Source organism: Podarcis tiliguerta (assembly GCF_965153285.1).
Source record: "Podarcis tiliguerta genome assembly, chromosome: 3".
Lineage (NCBI taxonomy): Eukaryota > Metazoa > Chordata > Lepidosauria > Squamata > Lacertidae > Podarcis > Podarcis tiliguerta.
This window is the reverse complement of record NC_139536.1, coordinates 89,817,281-89,837,933: the sequence shown is the minus strand read 5'-3', so window position 1 is coordinate 89,837,933 and position 20,653 is coordinate 89,817,281. Positions and strand designations below refer to the sequence as shown.

General features: G+C 45.1%; 1 protein-coding gene across 2 annotated transcripts in view; it reads left to right on the top strand.

The window, feature by feature from the left end:
* The window catches only part of GREB1 (growth regulating estrogen receptor binding 1), a 98,419-nt gene that overhangs the window by 70,148 nt on the left and 7,618 nt on the right, over window positions 1-20,653 (top strand). For both annotated transcript variants that reach the window (XM_083431343.1, XM_083431344.1), the window contains 19 exons: window positions 1,342-1,470; window positions 1,866-1,991; window positions 2,861-3,058; window positions 3,148-3,328; window positions 3,974-4,166; window positions 5,383-5,519; window positions 6,401-6,740; window positions 8,708-8,823; window positions 9,297-9,499; window positions 9,746-9,835; window positions 10,279-10,844; window positions 11,064-11,166; window positions 11,445-11,603; window positions 13,651-13,793; window positions 14,761-14,922; window positions 16,552-16,756; window positions 17,560-17,734; window positions 17,820-18,038; window positions 19,011-19,146. In XM_083431343.1, the coding sequence (XP_083287469.1) occupies window positions 1,342-1,470; window positions 1,866-1,991; window positions 2,861-3,058; window positions 3,148-3,328; window positions 3,974-4,166; window positions 5,383-5,519; window positions 6,401-6,740; window positions 8,708-8,823; window positions 9,297-9,499; window positions 9,746-9,835; window positions 10,279-10,844; window positions 11,064-11,166; window positions 11,445-11,603; window positions 13,651-13,793; window positions 14,761-14,922; window positions 16,552-16,756; window positions 17,560-17,734; window positions 17,820-18,038; window positions 19,011-19,146 (3,581 nt within the window). The remainder of the gene's footprint in view (window positions 1-1,341; window positions 1,471-1,865; window positions 1,992-2,860; window positions 3,059-3,147; window positions 3,329-3,973; window positions 4,167-5,382; window positions 5,520-6,400; window positions 6,741-8,707; window positions 8,824-9,296; window positions 9,500-9,745; window positions 9,836-10,278; window positions 10,845-11,063; window positions 11,167-11,444; window positions 11,604-13,650; window positions 13,794-14,760; window positions 14,923-16,551; window positions 16,757-17,559; window positions 17,735-17,819; window positions 18,039-19,010; window positions 19,147-20,653) is intronic.

Sequence of the window (20,653 nt, the reverse complement as noted above, 5' to 3'; positions counted from 1 at the left end):
TAAACCAACAGTGATACTACTTTCAAACAGGCTAAATGAGTTCTATCCCTAATTCTTTAGATTCTACTCAAGATTCAGGTTTCTGAATTATTTTCAGGAGGGAATTGGCTGTCAGGTGTCACTTAGAAACACTTGAAATGGCCAAAGAAGGTGAAGCGAAGTAGGGTAGAGTGACCCTATAAAGCAGGGGTAGCCAATGTAGTGCCCTCCTGATATTTTTTGGACTACAGCACCCACAATCCCTGATCATTGGCTATCCTAGCAGGGGTTGATGGGAGTTGGAGTCCTGCAACATCTGGGAGTCACCATGTTTTCTACCTCTGGTAAAAGCTGTAAGCACATTTGTGTGGGAAAACATAATGGTGTACCTAAATTAAATTGTGATCTTAAAGATTGTGTTTGCCCATTGTTTTCCTTACTTTTCTTTGAGTCTCTGACAAAATCTGTGGGGCCATAGTATATGATAGTGCAGATGTTAGTGGGAAAAGTTACCCCCCCACACACTTTCTTCCAAGGAACTTGGCAGCTGATGTAATCTCCCATCCAGAAACCAACCAGACCCAGATTGGCCTGGCTTCAGGAAGATACTACTACTACTACTACTACTACTACTACTACTTATTTATTATTTATACCCCGCCCATTTGGCTGGGCTTCCCCAGTCACTCTGGGCGGCTTCCAAAAAAATATTAAAATACTGTAGCACATCAAACACTAAAAGCTTCCCTAAACAGGGCTGCCTTCAGATGTCTTCTAAAAGTCTGGTAGTTGCTGTTCTCTTTGACATCTGGTGGGAGGGTTTTCATGCGCCTTTAGGTGTTTAGATCAGAGGTTTTCAACCTTTTTGAGGCCACGGCTCCCTTGGCCAACTACATTCTATCTGCGGTACCCCTGTGGGGCTCAGGAGCCCAGTTATGTCACACTTTGACTACAGAGCTGGCAGTTTCTCACACTCCTTTGAACACTTTCCCTTGTGGAGTGTTCCCTCAGCCTCCTCTCCTCTCCCCTCTCCTTGGGAGCCCTCCGGGCAGCTGCTGCTGCCATCCCTCGTCTCTGAGCTGCCCCCGCAGCCACCCCAAAGGCACCATTCACCTGCGGAGCTTATAGCCAGGGCTGCTGCAATAAACAGCCATGCAAGCCTTTGGGAGGCAGAGACATGAGAGAGCATCAGAGGAAGGGAGGGAAGGAAGGAGGGACAGAGGCCAATGTTGCCTGCAGCACCCCTGACCATCATTGAAGGCACCCTAGGGTGCCCCAGCACACTGATTGAAAACTCTGGTTTAGATGTATAATTGTCTCAGTTGCATGTGAACCCCTTCCCCCCTTTTTTATGTCTCTTAGGGAAGTACCAAGCAAGAATACTATCTGAAAGCATGCTCAGTCCAGCGGAATACCAGAAAGAAGTTAGTTATGAACTCGCTACGGGGAAAGTAGAGGCTCTGGGGGCCTTCTTCAGTACTCTCTGCCCAGGTACGTCATGGGACATCTATCAAGAGGCATTTGTCTGAAAGACTTTCTAAGAACTTAGACCATAGGTGTCTATGTATAGACAGCGTTTTAAAATCCAGTTGTTAAGCAGTTGCCGCTGCTTGCACAGACTCAGGATTCAGTTATCAAAAATGTGACCAAATGCCACGTTAGAATATTCACCCTGGATTTCACATCCTGCACTTGCAGGATTTCATGCCAGAGCCCATCCACAGTCTTTAAATATTTCTCTTTTTATGTAAGGAACAGGGGTCTAGCCTTTTTGTTGGGTGTCATGCTGCTTTGCACAGGTTACATGGCTTGGGAGATGCTAAGATTTAAATGGTTTCCATAACACAAAAAATGGTGGCAGTTTCTTTCCCCTTTCATTCCGCCAGATGGTGATGTTGATGTGTTGCTGGACAAATTTTATCAAGAAAACAGGTCCCACATTTCATCGTCGCTCTCTGGTTTAGTGAACAAACCAGCAGCAGGGGAAGCAGCTGGAACAGCTGTTTGCGCGAGTAAGTGGTTTGTGAATGTAACATATAAGGACATTTGCCTTTTCAGAATTGTGTCCCTCTCACTCCTTTCCTCCAAGGCATTTGGAGTGGAACATTCACCTCGCAAAGACCCTGTCTGTGTACACACTCGCATTTGCTCCCCGTCCAGGGTGCTCCCACCCTTTGTTTGGGAAGCAGTGGGTGGAGAAATTGGGGCCATTTCACCAAACCTCTTGGTGGTGGGGAGCAGGTCGCCAAGAGTTTCTTGGAAGAAGGGCTTGCCATTAGTAGTGGCGAGAGCACAGCTTTCCCCCATAAAAGATTTATTCAACTAATGGTGATGGAAGTGGCAGTGGCAACAACAACCATGTTTGCGCCCTGCCCTCTATTTCCCATCTTCCACAATGTCACAAATCTGGTGTTATTCTGGAGCTTTGGACAGGGAAAACAGGGGCCGCTACACACACACAAAATGGTAGGGAATATTCAGAGAGAATTCTGCAAACAGGCCTTCTTTAGAAAAAGGCAAGAATGAAGCAACTCTGACAAAAGGGCAGACTGCAAAATGCATGGGGAATAGAGGACCCATGCCTTCCCCTATGTAACTGAGCCTTTTATTTTTCTTGGACATACCTTACAGCTCTTTGAGAACCCCCTAGTTGCCTCCATGCGGCCCCAGCTCCTTGCTCCAATCCAAGATCCTCCATGCATATCTCCCCCTGTGGAGTCACGTGATCAGATCATGATGTTCTAGAGCAGAGAGCTGAAGCAAACTTAGATGTCCTGCTCCATATCTCACATGGCTGTCTATAACATTCATGCTATAAATAAAGTTAAGGTCTGACTCTCTTTCTCTTTCACCATCCTTTTCTCTCTCTCTCCCCCTCTAGGTTATAACCTTGAGCACCATCAGATCCGCCCCTTTCAGCTTGCAGTGGCTCAGAAATTGCTTTCCCATGTTTGCTCCATCGCAGACTCCAGCACTCAAAACCTTGACTTGGGTTCCTTTGAGAAAGTCGATTTTCTGATCTGCGTCCCTCCTTCGGAAGTGACTTATCAGCAGACGCTGTTCCACCTCTGGCATTCAGGTACCGGTTGCCGAAAAACACGTACAAAAATCACAGTTGGCAACGCTGGCTTTTTGACTGTCCGATAGTCATTCGTTGTCTTCCTTTAGGTGTCTTGTTGGAACTTGGTTTGGAGAAGGAGCACCTTACCAAGCAGAGGGTGGAGCAATATGTGGTCAAACTCGATGCAGAAGCCCAGACTAAGTTTAAAGCCTTCTTACAAAACTCGATGCAGAATCCACACACGCTCTTTGTGCTGATCCATGACCATGCTCACTGGGACCTTGTAAGGTAAGAAAGAGTTCACTTCCCAGATTATGATGTTAGCAATGAGACACCGGTTGCAATAGACAATTATATTGCATTGTACAATCCTTTCCAAAGACAAACCTGCTTCTTTTGACACTGGCTGTGTGATGCCACAGCTGCACTACAAATAATTTTCCTTAATACAACTTCAGTTCTTTATATTACAGTCATTGTCAAAAATGTATCCTCAGTGTCTGAGTAGTAAAGTGCTTTTTAAAATAATAATAATAATAATAATAATAATAATTTCATTAAAGGTGACCCAAAGATCACTCTTTTGATAGTTGTTGTTGTTGTTTTTAATTGATGCATATGTATCAGTTTTACCCTGTGTCAGGGATGGGGAACCTGTGGCCCTCCAGAGGTTGGATTCTGTCTCCCATCAGTTCCAGCCAGCATGGCCAATGGTCAGAGAAGGTTGGGTTTGCCATATACAGGGCTTTTTTCCCAGGGGGAACTCGCCAGAACTCAGTCCTGGCAACTCTCAGGTGGGTTCCATTGCCATACTAAGAGAAAGAGGGAGGCGTTCATGGTGAGTTCCAGCACCTCCTTTTCTAGAAAAAGAGTACTGACCATATAGTAAAATTGTGCACTCTCATTTGCTTGTTTTTGTTTTGTTTTTTACAGTGCAGTTCATAGCCTTTATCCTCAGTCCGATCCTGCCATGGGGCTCGTGGACAGGCTGCTCAACTGCAGAGAGGTGAAAGACGCTCCAAATATCGTGACGCTTCACGTGACCTCCTTCCCCTATGCCCTGCAGACGCAACACACCCGCATCAGCCCTTATAATGAAATCCACTGGCCGTCATTATACAACAATGTAAGAAGTTAACGCTTAGGCTCTATGGGAGCTTTTTTCTTTTTCCCCTTTAATGCCTGGTCTGGCTGTTAACGACCACAGCGTTACGTTCCAAAGCAAAGCTGTCGTGCAAAATGATGGGGCTCACATCCATGTTTGCTGATCTCCAGTCACTTCTCTTGGCTCTTCTGAATCCCTTTACCTTTTCCTTTACCCCCTGATTCTCTCCCCTCTACTTTTATTCCTACCTTATTGAAGGCGCGATTTGGGATCTGTTGATTACAAAAGAGCACATCATATTCTCTGTGCTCTAGTACATCTGCAGCACCACAAAAATGCTGGGGTATAAAGGATAACAGAATTGCAGAGTTAGAAGGGACCATGGGGGTCATTTAGTCCAACACCCTGCAATGCAATATCCCCCCCCCCATGTGGGACTCAAACCCACAACCCTGAGGTTAAGAGTTTCATGCTCTGATGACTGAGCTATCCCAGAACAGATTCTTTAGTGCAGAGCTTGCGTTGCAAGACGTTAGTGTGTCAGCTGCAGTGTGCAGGTGTGTTGCGTGAACGAACCCGCGCTCCTCCCAGGCCTGGAAAGGGGGGTCAGTTTAATCTCTGGTTTGCTAGTAAAACTGAATTACTGTGTTACAAAATGACAACATGTCTAAAAAGTGTGTTGCTGACGTGAAAAGTTTGGAAAGCTCTGCTCTAGAACGTGAGGATGCTGATTGCATTAGGAGCAAAAGGCAGAAAAACTTGGGTCAGGATTCAATTAAACAGTTTCTCTAGCGGGGAGCCAGCAGAGTGAGTCCTGCTTAGTGCACCTGGGTATTCCTTGCCCTGTTCTCCATCCCAGCCCCCCCCCCCGAATTGGCTGGTTGGGGGTCAGAACAACTTCCAGGTGGGAGGAGAGGGGAGATCGTTACACCTGGCAAACAGAAACACTTGCACTGATGGAACAATTGTAATAGTGCAGTGTTGAATTCCACCCCAATATCCACGCCGTGTCTAGCACACACTCTGTGCATTGTGCTGCCTAAACTGCTTGCATAGTTGATCCATCCCTGAGTGGATACTGGTGAGGATCATGGTGGAGGAGGGAAGTAGGATTGGCCACAGAGAAGGGACAAGGTCTTATTCATAGCCCTGTGTATATTTGCGATAACCGGATTGGTGAACTGTTAAATCATCATCGCAAACAACCCTGTTAATAGTCACTGTCATTTATTTCAAGGGTGTGGACTTGTACCATGAAAACAAGAAGTACTACGGATTGTCTGAGTTTATCGAATCCACTCTTTCCGGACACAGCCTTCCCTTGCTTCGTTATGACAGCTCTTTTGAAGCAATGGTCGTGGCTTTGGGGAAAAGGTACCGTGTTTGCCTTGCAGTGTGGTTAACATTTTTAAAAAGCAATGTAGGTTGGTAGGTAGACTGTAGGTTTGAACGGCTGACGGCATTCTTTATTCCTTTAGATCGCCCCCTGATATATAGTGATATATACATGCATTGCCATCTCAGTTCTGCTAAGTGGCTGGATTGTGTCAGGCAGATTATCAAAAAGTAATTTAGGGCCGATCCACACTTACCTTTCTTCCATGTTCTCCAGGCATGGCCTGCCCTTTAAAGCTCCTTGGCTGAGCGCTCTTGTTTTCTTGAGCATTCCCCCATATTTCTGCATACTGAGGGGGTCCCCCAAGTATATAGAAGCCACAGCCTTCTTTTTGGGTGGATCCATTTCACTTCCCAACCAATAAGCATTCAGTCAATTAAGTTTGCCACCAGAGGGAATAACGGTGTCCTATGCTCAGCCTTGGGCTTGCCGATCAAAAGGTCGGTGGTTCGAATCCCCGCGACGGGGTGAGCTCCCATTGCTCGGTCCCAGCTCCTGCCAACCTAGCAGTTCGAAAGCACTCCAAAAGTCCAAGTAGATTAATAGATACTGCTCTGGTGGGAAGGTAAACAACATTTCTGTGCGCTGCTCTGGTGCCAGTGTTCCGTTGTGCCAGAAGCGGCTTAGTCATGCTGGCCACATGACCCCGAAAAAATCTGCGGAGTGGACAAACGCCAGCTCCCTCAGCCTGTAAAGCGAGATGAGCGCTGCAACCCCAGAGTCGTTTGCGACTGGACTTAATTGTCAGGGGTCCCTCTACCTTTACCTTTATGCACACCACAATGTTGCTCAAGAGGGCCATCACTTTTTGCAAGCAAAGCATCTGCACAGGCTCTCACCGCTTTCTGTTTTGTTTCAGGTTTCCTAGGTTGCACAGCGCTGTGATAAGGACCTTTGTGCTTGTTCAGCACTACTCCGCAGCCATGATGGCGGTGTGTGGCTTGTCCCAGATGAAAAACTATACCACAGTGGAAACTCTAGAGATCGCTCAGAACCTCATCAATTCTTCGCGCCAGTGCCCCAACGGACACGGGTTGATGGTAGTTCTAAGGATTCCGTGCATACCTTTGGCGGCAGTCGCTTACGAGCGCCTCAACCACGTGAGGGAAAGGCTAGCCCTCGAAGACCATTTCGAAATCATCCTGGGCAATCCCAACTCTGGGATCACCATAGGGAAGCATTTCGTAGAGCAGCTGAAGGTAATACAGTGGTACCTCAGGTTACATACGCTTCAGGTTACAGACTCTGCTAACCCAGAAATAGTGCTTCAGGTTAAGAACTTTGCTTCAGGATGAGAACAGAAATCGTGCTCTGGCGGCACGGCAGCAGCAGGAGGCCCCATTAGCTAAAGTGGTTCTTCAGGTTAAGAACAGTTTCAGGTTAAGAACAGAGCTCCGGAACGAATTAAGTACTTAACAGGAGGTACCACTGTAAGCAGAACAGCTCTGCTCCAGCTGGAGTTCCAACCTCAGCTGTGCAGATTATACCCATGGTGGCTGGTGCCCATTGGGACTGGTGGAGTGGAAGGCAAGGAGACCAGCAGTAGGCGGAGCCAGAGCCAGTGCAGGCAGGGTCACATCCTGGACCAGTGGCAAGTAGAAGGCAGGTGGGTGTGGGCTGGCTGAGGGCAGACTAAGGCTGGTGTGTCCATGTTCCATTTTCTCTAATGTACTAGCCACCACTGCTGCTGTCACAGAAGCCTGCAGGTCAGTAATAACACAGCTCAAAGTTGGAGTTAACTCTTCATTAGCAAAAATATGATCTCCACAGACTTGGTTGAGTGACAGGCCTAATGAGCAAAGCGGCTCATTCCCAGTGGTCATGAAAACCAGTTGCCAAGACTGAAAGTTCCTGCCTCCTCAAAGCCATCTAAGTCCCCTTCTGTCCAGAGCTTTCCTCAAGCAATCAGGGACTGTGCCTGTGTACAGCCAAGTTCTCCTCTGCTCTTTTCATGCCTCTTCTAGTTCTGGGAGACAAGGGAGGAGGGGAACTTGTCACAGCAAGAGGGGGAGACATGCATGACTCTTCACCAGCCTGACTCATCTTTGCCTCTTGGCCTCCCTCCTTCCACTCATCTGCTTTAGCTTCTGCCTCTGATTCTGGACTTCTCTCTGCCACAGGTTCTCCCAGCTCACTAAGCCCTGTTACCTCTTCAGCTTCTGACACTTCCTCCTCCCAGTTTCCCCCCTCTTTTCCCTCTGATCACTCATTGTTGATCACCCCCTGGATTCTGACCTTCTTCCCTTGGTGGTTCTACCATTCCTCTGCGTCCAACCACTCCATGACAGCTGCTGGTTAGCAGTGTCCATTGACAAAATGTGTTCCGCACCAGAGAAAATAAAAGTCATTTGATGGGGCTTATTTCAGAGTAGACATGTGTAGGGTTGCCCAGTGCCTCTAATAGTAATAGTTGTAGTAGTAGTAGTAGTAGTAGTAGTAGTAGTAGTAGTAGTAATAATAATAATAATAATAATAATTTATATCCCACCCTCCCCAGCCAAACCGGGCTCAGGGCAGCTAACATCAAAATATATAATACATTAAAACATAAAATCCAGCAATCGACTGAAATACAGCTTAAAATCAGATTAATATCAGAATAAATCAGATGGCAACCCACAATTTCTGATACAAATTCTGATATAAGCACCCAAGAAGGGATGCACTCCAATGGCTGGCTTGTTGCCTCCTGACTCTCCATTATCTCTCCTGTTTACTTGGAAGTAAATTCCATAGGAGGAATTCAACATCGCTCTCTTCCGATTGTTCCAGCAGTACAAGCTTTTTCAGCACTATCTCCTCCTGCTGCATGCTCTTCCATGGGAATCTTGTTATTACTGTTGACTGTATATTTTTAAAATTTATCTGTGGATATGCATTTTAAACATGTAAGCCGCTTTGTGGAGGGCTTTGTCAAAAGATGGATTATAAGTACCGTCAATAAAGAGAAAAATAAATAAATGTTCCTCTCTTAACCGTACTCTTGAATGGGAGTAGAGAGTGAATGAAGGGCCACTCAGCATGTTCTTGGCTCAGCTGAGGTTTGAACCAGGGACTTGATGGTTCACAGATTTTAACCACGACTCCACATTATGACAGCTCGCATGTACAGCAACTCTTTCTCTAGAGTGAACTATAAAACAGTGTGTTTCAAATGTTTTGGCAGATTTGGCAGAAGATTGAAGATGCCGAATGGAGGCCTCAGACTTATTTGGAACTGGAGGGACTGCCTTGCATATTGATTTTTAGTGGAATGGATCCCCAAGGAGAGTCACTCCCAAGGTAATCACACACACACACACACACACACACACGTATGAATGAATTGGAAAATAGTTATATGAAATACACACATGTCCCTCAGGAAAGGGCTTTCTTGTTCCACGGCTATGCCTTGCAAAATTCCATCCTTGCCCGGTGATTTGAAGCTTGGTTAAGATTTCCAGATAAGATCAGATTCAGTGGAAAAGACTGGATTTTTGCAAGAAACAACCATGGAACAAGGAAATCTCTTGGATCCAGGGGAATTAAGCAGTACACATAAACTAGGGTTCAAAATAAAGTGTGGATGTGCCCTAAATTGCAACAGTCAAGGTGTTATTGAAATGCAACAGGATTTTGCCGCGCTGCTTTATCTAAACATCCCAGATGGACAGGAAATGACAACAGATAAGTGCTTTCAGTTATTATCGTAGTAATGTTGTGGAATTCACCTGGTCTTTCGGCCTGTCTCTCTTCCTGTCTGTCCCACCAAGGTCCTTGAGGTACTGTGACCTACGTCTGATAAATTCCTCCTGCTTGGTGAGAACAGCCCTGGAGCAAGAACTGGGCTTGGCAGCCTATTTTGTAAGTTCTGAAGTCCCCGTGGAAAAAGCAGTAGGCACAAATGATGTCCTGGAGAGTGACCCGGAGAAGCTAAGCAGTACTGATAACGAAGATGAAGAAACAGTAACAGAAGGTAAAGGGATATCCATAGGACCATTGACCTGAAAAGGGGGCGGGAGACATTTGTGAGCTTCCATCACCCCTGGCTGTTAGCCGTGCTGGCCAAGATTGATGGGAGTTGGGAGTCCAGCAACATCTGGAGGAGGATATAGGCTGTTCGCCCCTACTCTGCTTCTCTAGCCTTTTGCATTTTTAAGTTAGATGGATCATGTCCAGCAAATGTAAACACAACTTCCATTTCTTCACAATTGTGGAATAGGCTCCTCTTCGGAAAAGAGAAGCCCCATCAAAAGAGAAAGGTCTGGCTCACACGATTCTGCTGCTTCCTCTGTCTCTTCTAAAGCATCAAGTAAGACATCAGCATGACTCCTTTACAATATGTACATTGGGGACCGAAATCCCAATGATTTAACCCGTGTTGCTAATGCTGTGGTTGCTTGGCTTTGCCATCACTCCTACAAAAAAGGGGGCCAGACAGACAGACAGACATGATAAAGGCAACACTCACTTCTCCCTGAGAAATCTCCACTTCACTGCATTTGACATGGTTGTGTGAATTGCGCCTTAGCTTTTGTGTACTGAAGGAAGACTTACTGTGATGCAGTAAGGGAAAAGCCACTCTCTGGGCTCAAGTGGAGTGGTGCACTACACAATCTACCTTTCCACTTGTATTTATCACTGATAAATAATTATCTCTGGGATTATATATTGGGTCAGGGGGATATCGCAGCCTTCAGTTGCCACTAATGATTGAACAGAGCACTCTTATTAAGTTATGGATTTTGTCCATAGGCACAGCTTTCTGCAGTGAAACATCTCCTCCTTTGGTAACTGCAGGGGAGGTGGGAAAATCTCCCCATCCGGTACTCAGCAGCAGCACCGAAGAGAGCGTGAATAACTCCGAAAAGCAGAGGCCGAAAGCAGACAGAGACTCAAAGCTGGAAGCCAAAGCTGCTCAGGCCTCCATCACTTCGTCGCCTCCACCTCCTTTCTCATCTTCCTCCGCCTCTTCAGCACCTGCCCACAGCTCTTTCGTTCTGCAGGCCTCTCAGTGCTCCATGACCAAAGCATCCCAGCAGCCCCCCATCGTTTACTTGCCCAAACTGGTTCATGACATGGTTACTTCTGCAGACAGCACAGGGCTTCCCAAGTCATCGTCCCTCTTGCCTTACCATTCGGTCATGTGGGCCAGTTCTTTCCGCCCGCTCATGAGTAAGATGATGACCTGCACCGAGCAGTCTCTATATTATCGCCAGTGGACCGTCCCCAAACCGATCCATATGGACTATAACAACAGGAATGAAGGCAGGATGGATACCTTTCATCCAAGGAGGCTGCTACTGAGTGGACCACCACAGGTAGGTAACAAGAAAAGGGACACCATTTATTATTATTATTTTTATTATTATATCATTGTGCATTTTGCCTCTCCGTTTCATGTAGGAGGAATGTCATCATATCTGGGCTTTGAATCAAGCTGCATTGGTCACCTGACTTTTCAGACACCTGAAATGATACTTTAATGTACTTAGATTTCATAAGCTACTTCTATAAGTTTCTGATTTATATCTTTACAGATAGGAAAGACAGGTGCCTATCTGCAATTCCTCAGTATTTTATCTAGAATGCTGATTCGGTTGACGGAAGTAGACGTTTATGATGAAGAGGAGATCAATGCTGGTATGTCCTACATGTCAAACCTTGGATGAATAATTTGTAATTGTTAATGAGAAGTTGAGTGTTTTATTGCTGTGCTCTTAATCCCCCCCCCATGTTCATTTATTTCAGTCTTCAGTTAACGCAGCCATTACCAAAGGCTGGCAGTCAGGCAAAGACAATAAGAATTGTCCTTCCTTCCTTCTATATTGAATAGTTAATTATTTTTGAGTTTGCATTTTTGAATGATGAAAAGGGTATAACAGTGTGCATAGCATGAGTTTGTTTTCCTGTGATTGTAGATCTTAAAGAAGAATCAGAGCCGTACTATCACCAGTCAGGGGACGCGTGGCCCGATCTGGAAACAGTCAAGAAAATGCCTTTCGACTACACGATCCATGATCCAAAATATGAAGATGCAAGTCTCATCTGTTCAAGGGTCCAGAAAACAAGCAGCGAAGGTCAGGGATAGTTATTTATTCAGTTATTCTGACCAGACACCTGTTTGGTAATGATCTTTCATGCCATAAAACGGTCCAGTTAGAATGTATTGATCAGAATCTGGTTGTTGTTTTTTTGCATTCCATTGATGAGTAGTGTGGGGAATGGCACTCATTTGGGATTATGGGCATTCAGTACAATTCTGAATTAAGTACTTAAGGACTTCAGTGAGACCACTAATCTCTAGCTAGTTCTGCTTTCTAATCTGGCCTTGATTGCTGTAGTCCTAAAACTCATACGACAGCGATGGGGAACCTGAGTCCCTCCAGCCATTTTTTGGATTTCAACTCCCATCAGCCACAACCAGCATGACCCATGGCCAGCAAAGATTGGGAGCTGGAGGCTAATAATGCCGGGGTGTGTGTAAAGGGGTACACCCTGCTCACAGCCACCTTTTCCCAGTGTTTGCCTTTTGATTCCTCAAGTCCCCAGCATATGGCATAAATTGAAAAGAAGAAGGGAGCTGTAATGGTTCTAGGGGTTGCTCGTGCATAAGTTGCTGCCGCTCCTGGCTAGGTTACCTGGTTGAACCCTTTCTGTCTGGACAGCCTCAAGTTTTGTGGCTGCCTCAGTCGCGGGCAGAATCCGTCAGTGGGCGTTTCTTGAACCTTTTCCAGCATAAAAGCTGTTTGTCGCCCAGTCTTCTCCTACTCTCCCTGCGCGGAAGTCTTCTGTGCAGGGTGGGTGTGGGCAGCGGAGTACCCGTACTCTCTCTGCTGGTCTCCGGCGAGGAGTCCTGGAGCCACCTCTCCGATTCCCCCATCTGCCCCCCTTCTCCACTGGTGTTGATTTCCTTCCCCAGCGGATGGGCTGCCTCTCTCCCTACTGGGACCCTCTCCGGCATCCCTCTGGAGCCTTCTCTCCGCCTTCAGCTCCGATGGCAGTTCCCTGACAGGAGCAAAGGGAAGTCTCTTTCTTAAACTGTCACAAAGTATGGTTTGTGAACTGTTGAGACTGATGAGCTGTAATTTGGGCACTGGTGTTACCTTCAATGTAAAGCGCTCTATTAGAGTCATGGATTCTCCCAAAGGTTTCATGGGAAATGTAGTTTGTTAAGGGCCTCCTTACAACTTTCATCATCGCCCTATGTTTCCCAGGATTCTTTGTGGGGGGGGGAGCCATGTCTGTTACATTGGTATAAGAGCACTTAATGTGGTGTGTGGTGCGGGATGTGACCATAATCTTGCTAAAACTACAACAATGGTGTGACTTATTTTGTGTGTGTCTGTGTGTTTGTACACACACATGCATATATCATGCACATATTCTATTTATATGCATCCCTTCATCTGAAGTTCACAGGGTGGTTTATAACATAAACCCGTAAGAAGCACACTCTGAGGAGGACTTAGCAATGCCACTAGAGGGTGCTAGTGAAGAATAGAATTGGAAGGGAACTGAGAGTCATTTAGTTCAATTCCCTACAGCAGGCATAGGCAAACTCGGCCCTCCACATGTTTTGAGACTACAATTCCCATCATCCCTGACCACTGGTCCTGTTAGCTAGGCATCATGGGATTTGTAGTCCCAAAACATCTGGAGGGACGAATTTGCCTACAGGATAATTTGTGATTTCCAAATAATATATATATTTATAATATATATTTATAATATTTATGAGAATCTTATCACACATGTAGCACTGTAGAGCAATCAGAGCACATTACATTTACTGCCTCGTTTGTTAACTTTAAAGCTGAACTGAAATGGAAACAAATATGTCAGTTACAGTGACATATGGCAGTGGTTTATGTCAAACAGCCTGAGAAATGTTTTTCAAAGATGTTGGTGGGTACAGAAATTATTTACATATAGACAGACGAATAGATTGAGAACAATGTTTACAGTAAACATGTCAACACTCCCATGAGAATAGCAACTTTTTTCAGATTCCTTTTTGATTGCAACCAGTATAATTTTGCATTCAGAAGATACTCAAGGATGGGGCAATTCCTTTGCGCTGGCCAGTGCTCAATTAACTGACACTATTAAAATATATTTGTACAGATAGTACAGCAAGCAGAAAACAAGAGGACTTGTATGTGCGTCGTCAGACAACACGGATGAGATTATCCAAATACGCTGCTTACAACACTTACCATCACTGTGAACAGTGTCATCAGTATATGGGCTTTAACCCCAGGTACCAGGTAAGACTGATAGAGCCCTTTTAGTTTTGTTTTTGTGCATTATTCTCTGTCAGCTGTTCTCCCATTCATCTTGGTTTGTCTTCTGATTTTTCTAAGGGTCAGGCCAATTATTTGGATGATCTTGAATATTGGCTGCCCTGTTTTAGGGCTAGATTTAATTTCTGCTGTACTTGACGGATGCTTTTACGCTACTCCCTATAACGAATGGCTCTGCCATTGTGGGAATGGAGCAAGAGAAACATTAACTCTTTTTGAAATATAACTCTGTAAGATGATCAAAATACCTTATTTTACTCCCATCCTCTTAAGATATGCAGGAAGGACAATTGAATGGCATTTGGCTGACTGCTTATTGGCTAACCTGAACAAAATATTAATGGAAAGAGCTACTAGATTTTTCGTGTTTGCTGCAAAGACCCCTAAAAAGATTTTGCTAATTTAGTTGTATCTTTGTTTGTTCCTGCCCTTAGTTTATATAACTACTATATCTTTTAACCTGATATATGTTAGAAACTTTGACCAAACTGCGGGAGGCAGTGGAAGACAGGAGTGTCTGGTGTGCTCTGGTCCATGGGGTCATGAAGAGTCGGACACGACTAAACGACTAAACAACAGCAACAACATGTTAGAAACATAGATTGTCTTCCTCACCATGACAGACTAACCAAAGTCCAACCTTGGACCCTAGAGCTAGAGCATCTGTGTACATAAAGTGTATATAATCTAGTAATTTTTTAAAGGATGCAGTAGAACTGTGGCAGAATTAGTAAAACCCAAAAGTATCTAGTACACAAATGCCGGACGCTATTCCTTCAGAGTCTGCATTCCAAATACATCCTCATAAATGACCACTGATCTCTACATAAATGGCACTCCCTGACCCTGTTAAGATTTAATTTGCTCCTACATGTGCATTAGTGCCCTAGCTGGCGAGGTGAATTATGCTTCTGTCACTCTCCCTCCTCAGCTTTATGAATCCACCCTGCACGCTTTTGCCTTTTCCTATTCCATGCTTGGAGAGGAAATTCAGCTTCACTTCATCATCCCTAAGTCCAAGGAGCACCATTTTGTCTTTAGTCATCCGGGAAGACAGCTGGAGAGTATGAGATTGCCTCTTGTCACTGATAAGGTAGGTAAATATCAATGTGAGCCATGCACAGACCTTGTTTTGCATTCGTACGGGGCCATGATATAAATTTCCTTCCCTGGGTTGGCTCTGCTTCTGGATAATGATAAAAATACCCTGCTTTTCTTTATGTATAATATATCTGCTGCTCAGGAAGACAGCATGCAAACTGTACAGTACTGAAATAGGCCTTTAGCAGAGCTGCAGAGCTCTTTGGAGCATGTTTTAGGATCACCAAAGAGACAAAGCTCCGCATATCTTTTGAGATGTGCATCATCAAACTATGCATAGTTGTAAAATGTTACTGCCAGGAGAACTGCTTGCCAATGGTCTCAAGAAGAGAAACTCTTTCTTTATACTGACTTTAGCTGGATAGCTCAGTTGGTTACAGCATGGTGCTGACAACGCCAAGCTTGCAGGTTTGATCTCCGTATGGGACAGCTGCATATTCCTGCATTGCAGGGGTTTGGACTAGAATGACCCTCCAGGGTCCCTTCTATGAGATACCTACCTTGAAGGCAATGGTGTAGTAGAGGAGAGAAGGAGTGATGGGCAGGGACAAAGTGGCACTCCTTATTTCACAGCAGGGATGACGACTTCCTCTTCCTCGGGTACAGTTTGCCAGTCCTCTGCCTGCCAAATATATAGGCTTTTTATTGGAGAGACACCCATCCATAAGCTAAGCATATGGAATATTACATTAACATGCATGGCTAAGCATTGCACCGCCACTTCTTTTGGGGGGAAATTACGAAGACCCTTTATTATTGCCACCTGCAATGTCTGGATTGGTCAAAGTTCAGTTTTGTTGTATAATTCTAAAAGGGTTTAAGGGCTTCGTTATGAAGAGCACTTCAGAATTTATTACTTCGCTCTGCTCGGTGTCATGACATTGTTAACTGTACAGTCCCTATCCCTTGAAGGAGGATAGAGGATGGTGGAATCATTGCCACGCTCAGTTCTCCCAAGGCAAACCACCCCTGCTTCCTTCACACACCTCTCTGGCCTTTGGGTTGGCAGCTGGGCAACCAAATGCTCTTCAGAGGGCCCTGAGACCTCAGTTCATTTGTCTCAACCTAGGGTTGTATCAGATTGCGCCTCTTCGATCCAGCAGAGGCTTCCATGACACAAAAGTGGGGTGTTCAGTACAAAATTCCTGAAATACTCATCCAACAATGAATGCGATAAGTGAAGTGATCCAGACATTTACAGTCATACCTCGGGTTGAAGTAGCTTCGGATGAATATTTTCAGGTTGCGCTCCGCGGCACCCCGGAAGTAACGGAGTGCGGTACTTCTGGGTTTTGCCGCTTGCGCATGTGTGGAAGTGGCGAATGGCGGCCCGCACAGACGCAGGGTTGTGTTCGCTTCTGGATGCGAACGGGGCTCCGGAATGGATCCTGTTTGCATCCAGAGGTACCACTGTATTTCATTTCATTTGGTTTCTCATGAACGTATTTAAAATTTTAGCTAGCAGGTAAGCTTTTCAGCTTTGTGTAAATTGCTGGAAACCTGTTGATTACAATGAAACAATGCCAGTATATTTAGTTGTTGACCCTCCTCTCTCTCTAGCTTTTTTGTTGTTGCTGCTTATATTAACCCACCATAATAACACAGATTCCTAACTTTATAGAGCCCAGATTATATAAAGAGCCCTACTTTTACTCCCACAACTGGACGTCACGAACATGGACTTTTTAACCTTTACCATGCAATGGATGGGGCCAGCCATTTGCACGTCCTAGTCGTCAAAGAGTACGAAATGGCAATATATAAAAAATACTGGCCCAATCACATCATGCTTGTTCTGCCAAGTATTTTCAACAGTGCTGGAGTGGGTATGTATATGGTGAAATTCTCGGCTGTGTGAATGCAGTGAGGTCTAAATCGCAGGAATTTTTTGCATAATTAAATAAAGCCTTGGTTGGTTATAGGAGTGGCTTGCGTGGTGGGATGGAACCAAAACAATAGCCTCCTGGCACCTTTTTGGAGGGGAACGTAAGAACGAATTAAGAGCTTGGCTGCTGGATCAGACCAGTGGCTCACCTAGTTCAGTATTCTGTTCTCACAGTGGCTAACTAGCTGCCTATGTGAAATTTTCAAACAGGGTATCAAAGCGGATTGTGAAATATCAAAACAAGCATGGATAAAACAATAATCCACCATTGAAACACAATCACCAGGCTAAAACAGCATCAAAGTGCAGGAACGCAAAGAGTCAAAAGCAACACTCAATAGATTAAAATCAGCAACAACAGAATCAAAAGCTTATTTAAATAAAAATGTATTCAGATGCCAGCAAAGCACAAAACAGAGAGGAAGATAATCTTGCCTCGCCCTTCAATATGTCAAAACGACATACACATATTCAAATTTAATCAAGTAATGAATCAACTAAAAGGCAGGTGCTTAATCACTAAGCAATGCCATCATTTACATGGCTACTCAGAAGTAAGCCCATTGCATGTAGTAGGACTTACTTCCAGGTTTTAGTCTAAAAATACTTGAATTTGCTGTCAGCCTTAGAATAAAGCAAAGTTGAGTGTGTGGGTGTGAGATAGTGATACAGCAAAAGATTTCTAGATAAAATGTTGATTTCAGTTCTCCCGTTACAGTGTGTGGCTTGCTTCTCTCTTTTTAGGCGCTGCTCACTTCCTAATAAAAGAACTGTCCTACCACAATCTGGAGCTTGAGCGAAATCGGCAGGAGGAGCTGGGCATTAAGCCTCAAGACATCTGGCCTTTCATCATCATCTCTGACGACTCCTGTGTCATGTGGAATGCTGTAGAAATGGATTGCTCAGGTGACAGAAAAAGGTAAAGGGCGGTTTCTTTGGGATGGCATATTCACTGGGCTTCCTCGAGCAATCAGATTTTGAACTGTTTCTCTGGCCCCTTGCAGCGAATACACATGGACTGAAAGGAACATTTCCTTGAAGCAAATTCTTCAGCACATTGAATCAACTCCGGATGTCACCCACTATTCCTTGATTGGGATGAGGAAGTGGTCAAGTAAAACCAAGAGCAGAGAGATCAAGGAGCCGTTCTCTTGCTGCCATGTTCACGATTTTATCATGCTGAACGTGGACCTAACGCAGAACGTTCAGTATAACCAGAACAGGTGAGGCAAGGCTGATGAAGTAGATTTTTGTCTCTGATAGCATAAGCCACACTATATTTGATAGTCCCTAAGAAGCTATAGGGACGCGGGTGGTGCTGTGGGTTAAACCACAGAGCCTAGGACTTGCCGATCAGAAGGTTGGCGGTTTGAATCCCCGTGACGGAGTGAGCTCCCGATGCTCGGTTCCTGTTCCTGCCAACCTAGCAGTTCGAAAGCGTGTCAAAGTGCAAGTAGATACTCGCTTTTAGTCTGTATTCAGTTGACAGTGAACAGTTTTAACTGGTGTGTGGGGGGTGTCTTTTAGTTTTTATATGATTGTGTTGGTGTCAATATTCATTTATTTCTGTTGCTTCGCTTGATTAATATCGTAAGTTTATATTTTGACATATTGCTAATTCTTCTTCTGATGTGCCGTCAATTCTTCCTTTGTACATCGCCTACAGGCTTGTTGCATGAGGCAACGGAGAAAAATAACTAATAAAAGGAAATAAACAGGGCCAAACTAGATGTGATGATTAATGTGTCTTTGCATTTAACTTGCATGTTAAAACAAATGCAAATGGCAGTTCTTAAGGGAGGTGACAATTATCAGAATCTTGGCAGGTGGCGAGGAGGAAGTTTTTACTTTTCCTCTCCTGCTGTGGTCCTGATGAAAATAGCTTCTTTGAATCCCTCACTGGCATCATGTGTAAAAGTTTTCAATATCACACCTGGCTTATTTAATTTAGAAAAAAATATATAAACAGCGTATCTATGTGGGGCTTGGTCCTTAATCTCACAGCGGCACTGCCTGCCAGAGCACTGATACCCCTTTTCTGTCAAATGTCACGCTTGAACCAGTTTCCTTGATGTCTTGGTTTACACTCTTCCTTTTAAAACCGTATCCACTATTGCGATTTCCGTGCAATTTGAAACACTTCAGCTAATGAAGGCCTATTGCTTCTTGCATTCTGTGTCCCCTCCGCCTGACAGGTTTGTGTGTGACGATGTGGACTTCAACCTGCGTGCCCACAGCGCCGGCCTCCTGATCTGTCGCTTCAACCGATTCAGCGTCATGAAGAAGCAAATTGCCGTTGGCGGGCAAAGGTCCTTTCATATTAAGTCAAAGGTCAGAATTCAGAAATTTCTGCGAAATCTCCCACTTTTGGTTTCGTTCTTATAATACAGTGGGGGGAAAGAAAGGAAAGACGTTGGTGCAACGGGCAAAGTCACTCATTTGTGCATGTCAGCTTGTTTTCAGTTTTCATTGGGAATATGTGAAACAGATAGATCCTGTTCAGCCTTTCCAAACCTCCCATGATGAGGGAGGATGCAAACTCTTATCTGCCCTGTTTCATCCTCCTCACCTGCCATGCTGCCCTCTATGTTTTAGAGCAGCCTTTCTCAACCTGTGGGTCCCCAGATGTTGTTGAACTACAACTCCCATCACCCCTAGCTAGCAAGGCCAGAGCTCAGGGATGATGGGAGTTGTAGTCCCACAACATGTGGGGACCCACGGGTTGAGAACCGCTGTTTTAGAGGATGATAGTCTGCTATGGGGAGAGCCTTTGTATTTATTTAGAATCCAGATTATGCAGGTCACAGCAAAGAAGAAGAACGATAATCATTATTTTATTGTTGTTTTTCTTTGTTGCATGCTCTGTAGCAATTGATAAGAAGCTTATTATTTGAGAAGTTGTTGTTTTTGTAAGTGTATACAGTGGTACCTCAGGTTAAGTACTTAATTCATTCTGGAGGTCCATTCTTAACCTGAAACTGTTCTTAACCTGAAGCACCACTTTAGCTAATGGGGCCTCCTGCTGCTGCCGTGCTGCTGGAGCATGATTTCTGTTCTCATCCTGAAGCAAAGTTCTTAACCTGAAGCACTATTTCTGGGTTAGCAGAGTCTGTAACCTGAAGCGTATGTAACCCGAGGTACCACTGTACCATTCCAGGAAGAGGCTGGTCCCCACCCCCAAAGCCTGAGTGATTCTTAGAGGGGAGGCCGGTAGCTTCATGCTAGCGCACCAGCACTGCTTGCAGAAGCTGCCAGGTTCAGTCACCAGCACCTCCAGGTAGGCCCAGTCTGAAATCCCGTAGAGGTCCAGCCTGTGAGTGTGGACAATACTGAGCTGGACAGATGCATGGTCTGACTCAGAACAAGTCCGCTTCCTGTGTCTCCCTATGAATGGTTCTTAAGTGGTAGCGACACAAGTAAGGGCCTGTGTTGCTGAAGTCAAAACTCTCATCGGTAGGACATTCTCCTGCTGACACATGCTTAATTAGAAGGGCACATGCATCCAAATGATGTGAAGCCAGATCGTACAAGGTTCTTAGTCACGTGGGGAAAGCTGTGCCTGAGTGGAGGCTCCCCACTGCATAGCTTCGCCACACCCCACACCCTTAATACATGGAGAGCATTGTGGCAAGGTGGCAGGGAAATGGTGGAGGGCATGGATGATTTAGCTGGAGGTTGGACTAGATGACCCATGGGGTCCCTTCCAGCTCTGCAGTTCTATGATTCTATAGGCCAGCTAGTCATGTCTTCTTCACTCTCCCCTCTTTGCTATACTAATCGAGAGAGGTCTTGAGCCAGTGTGGTGTAGTGGTTAAGAGCGGTAGACTCATAATCTGGT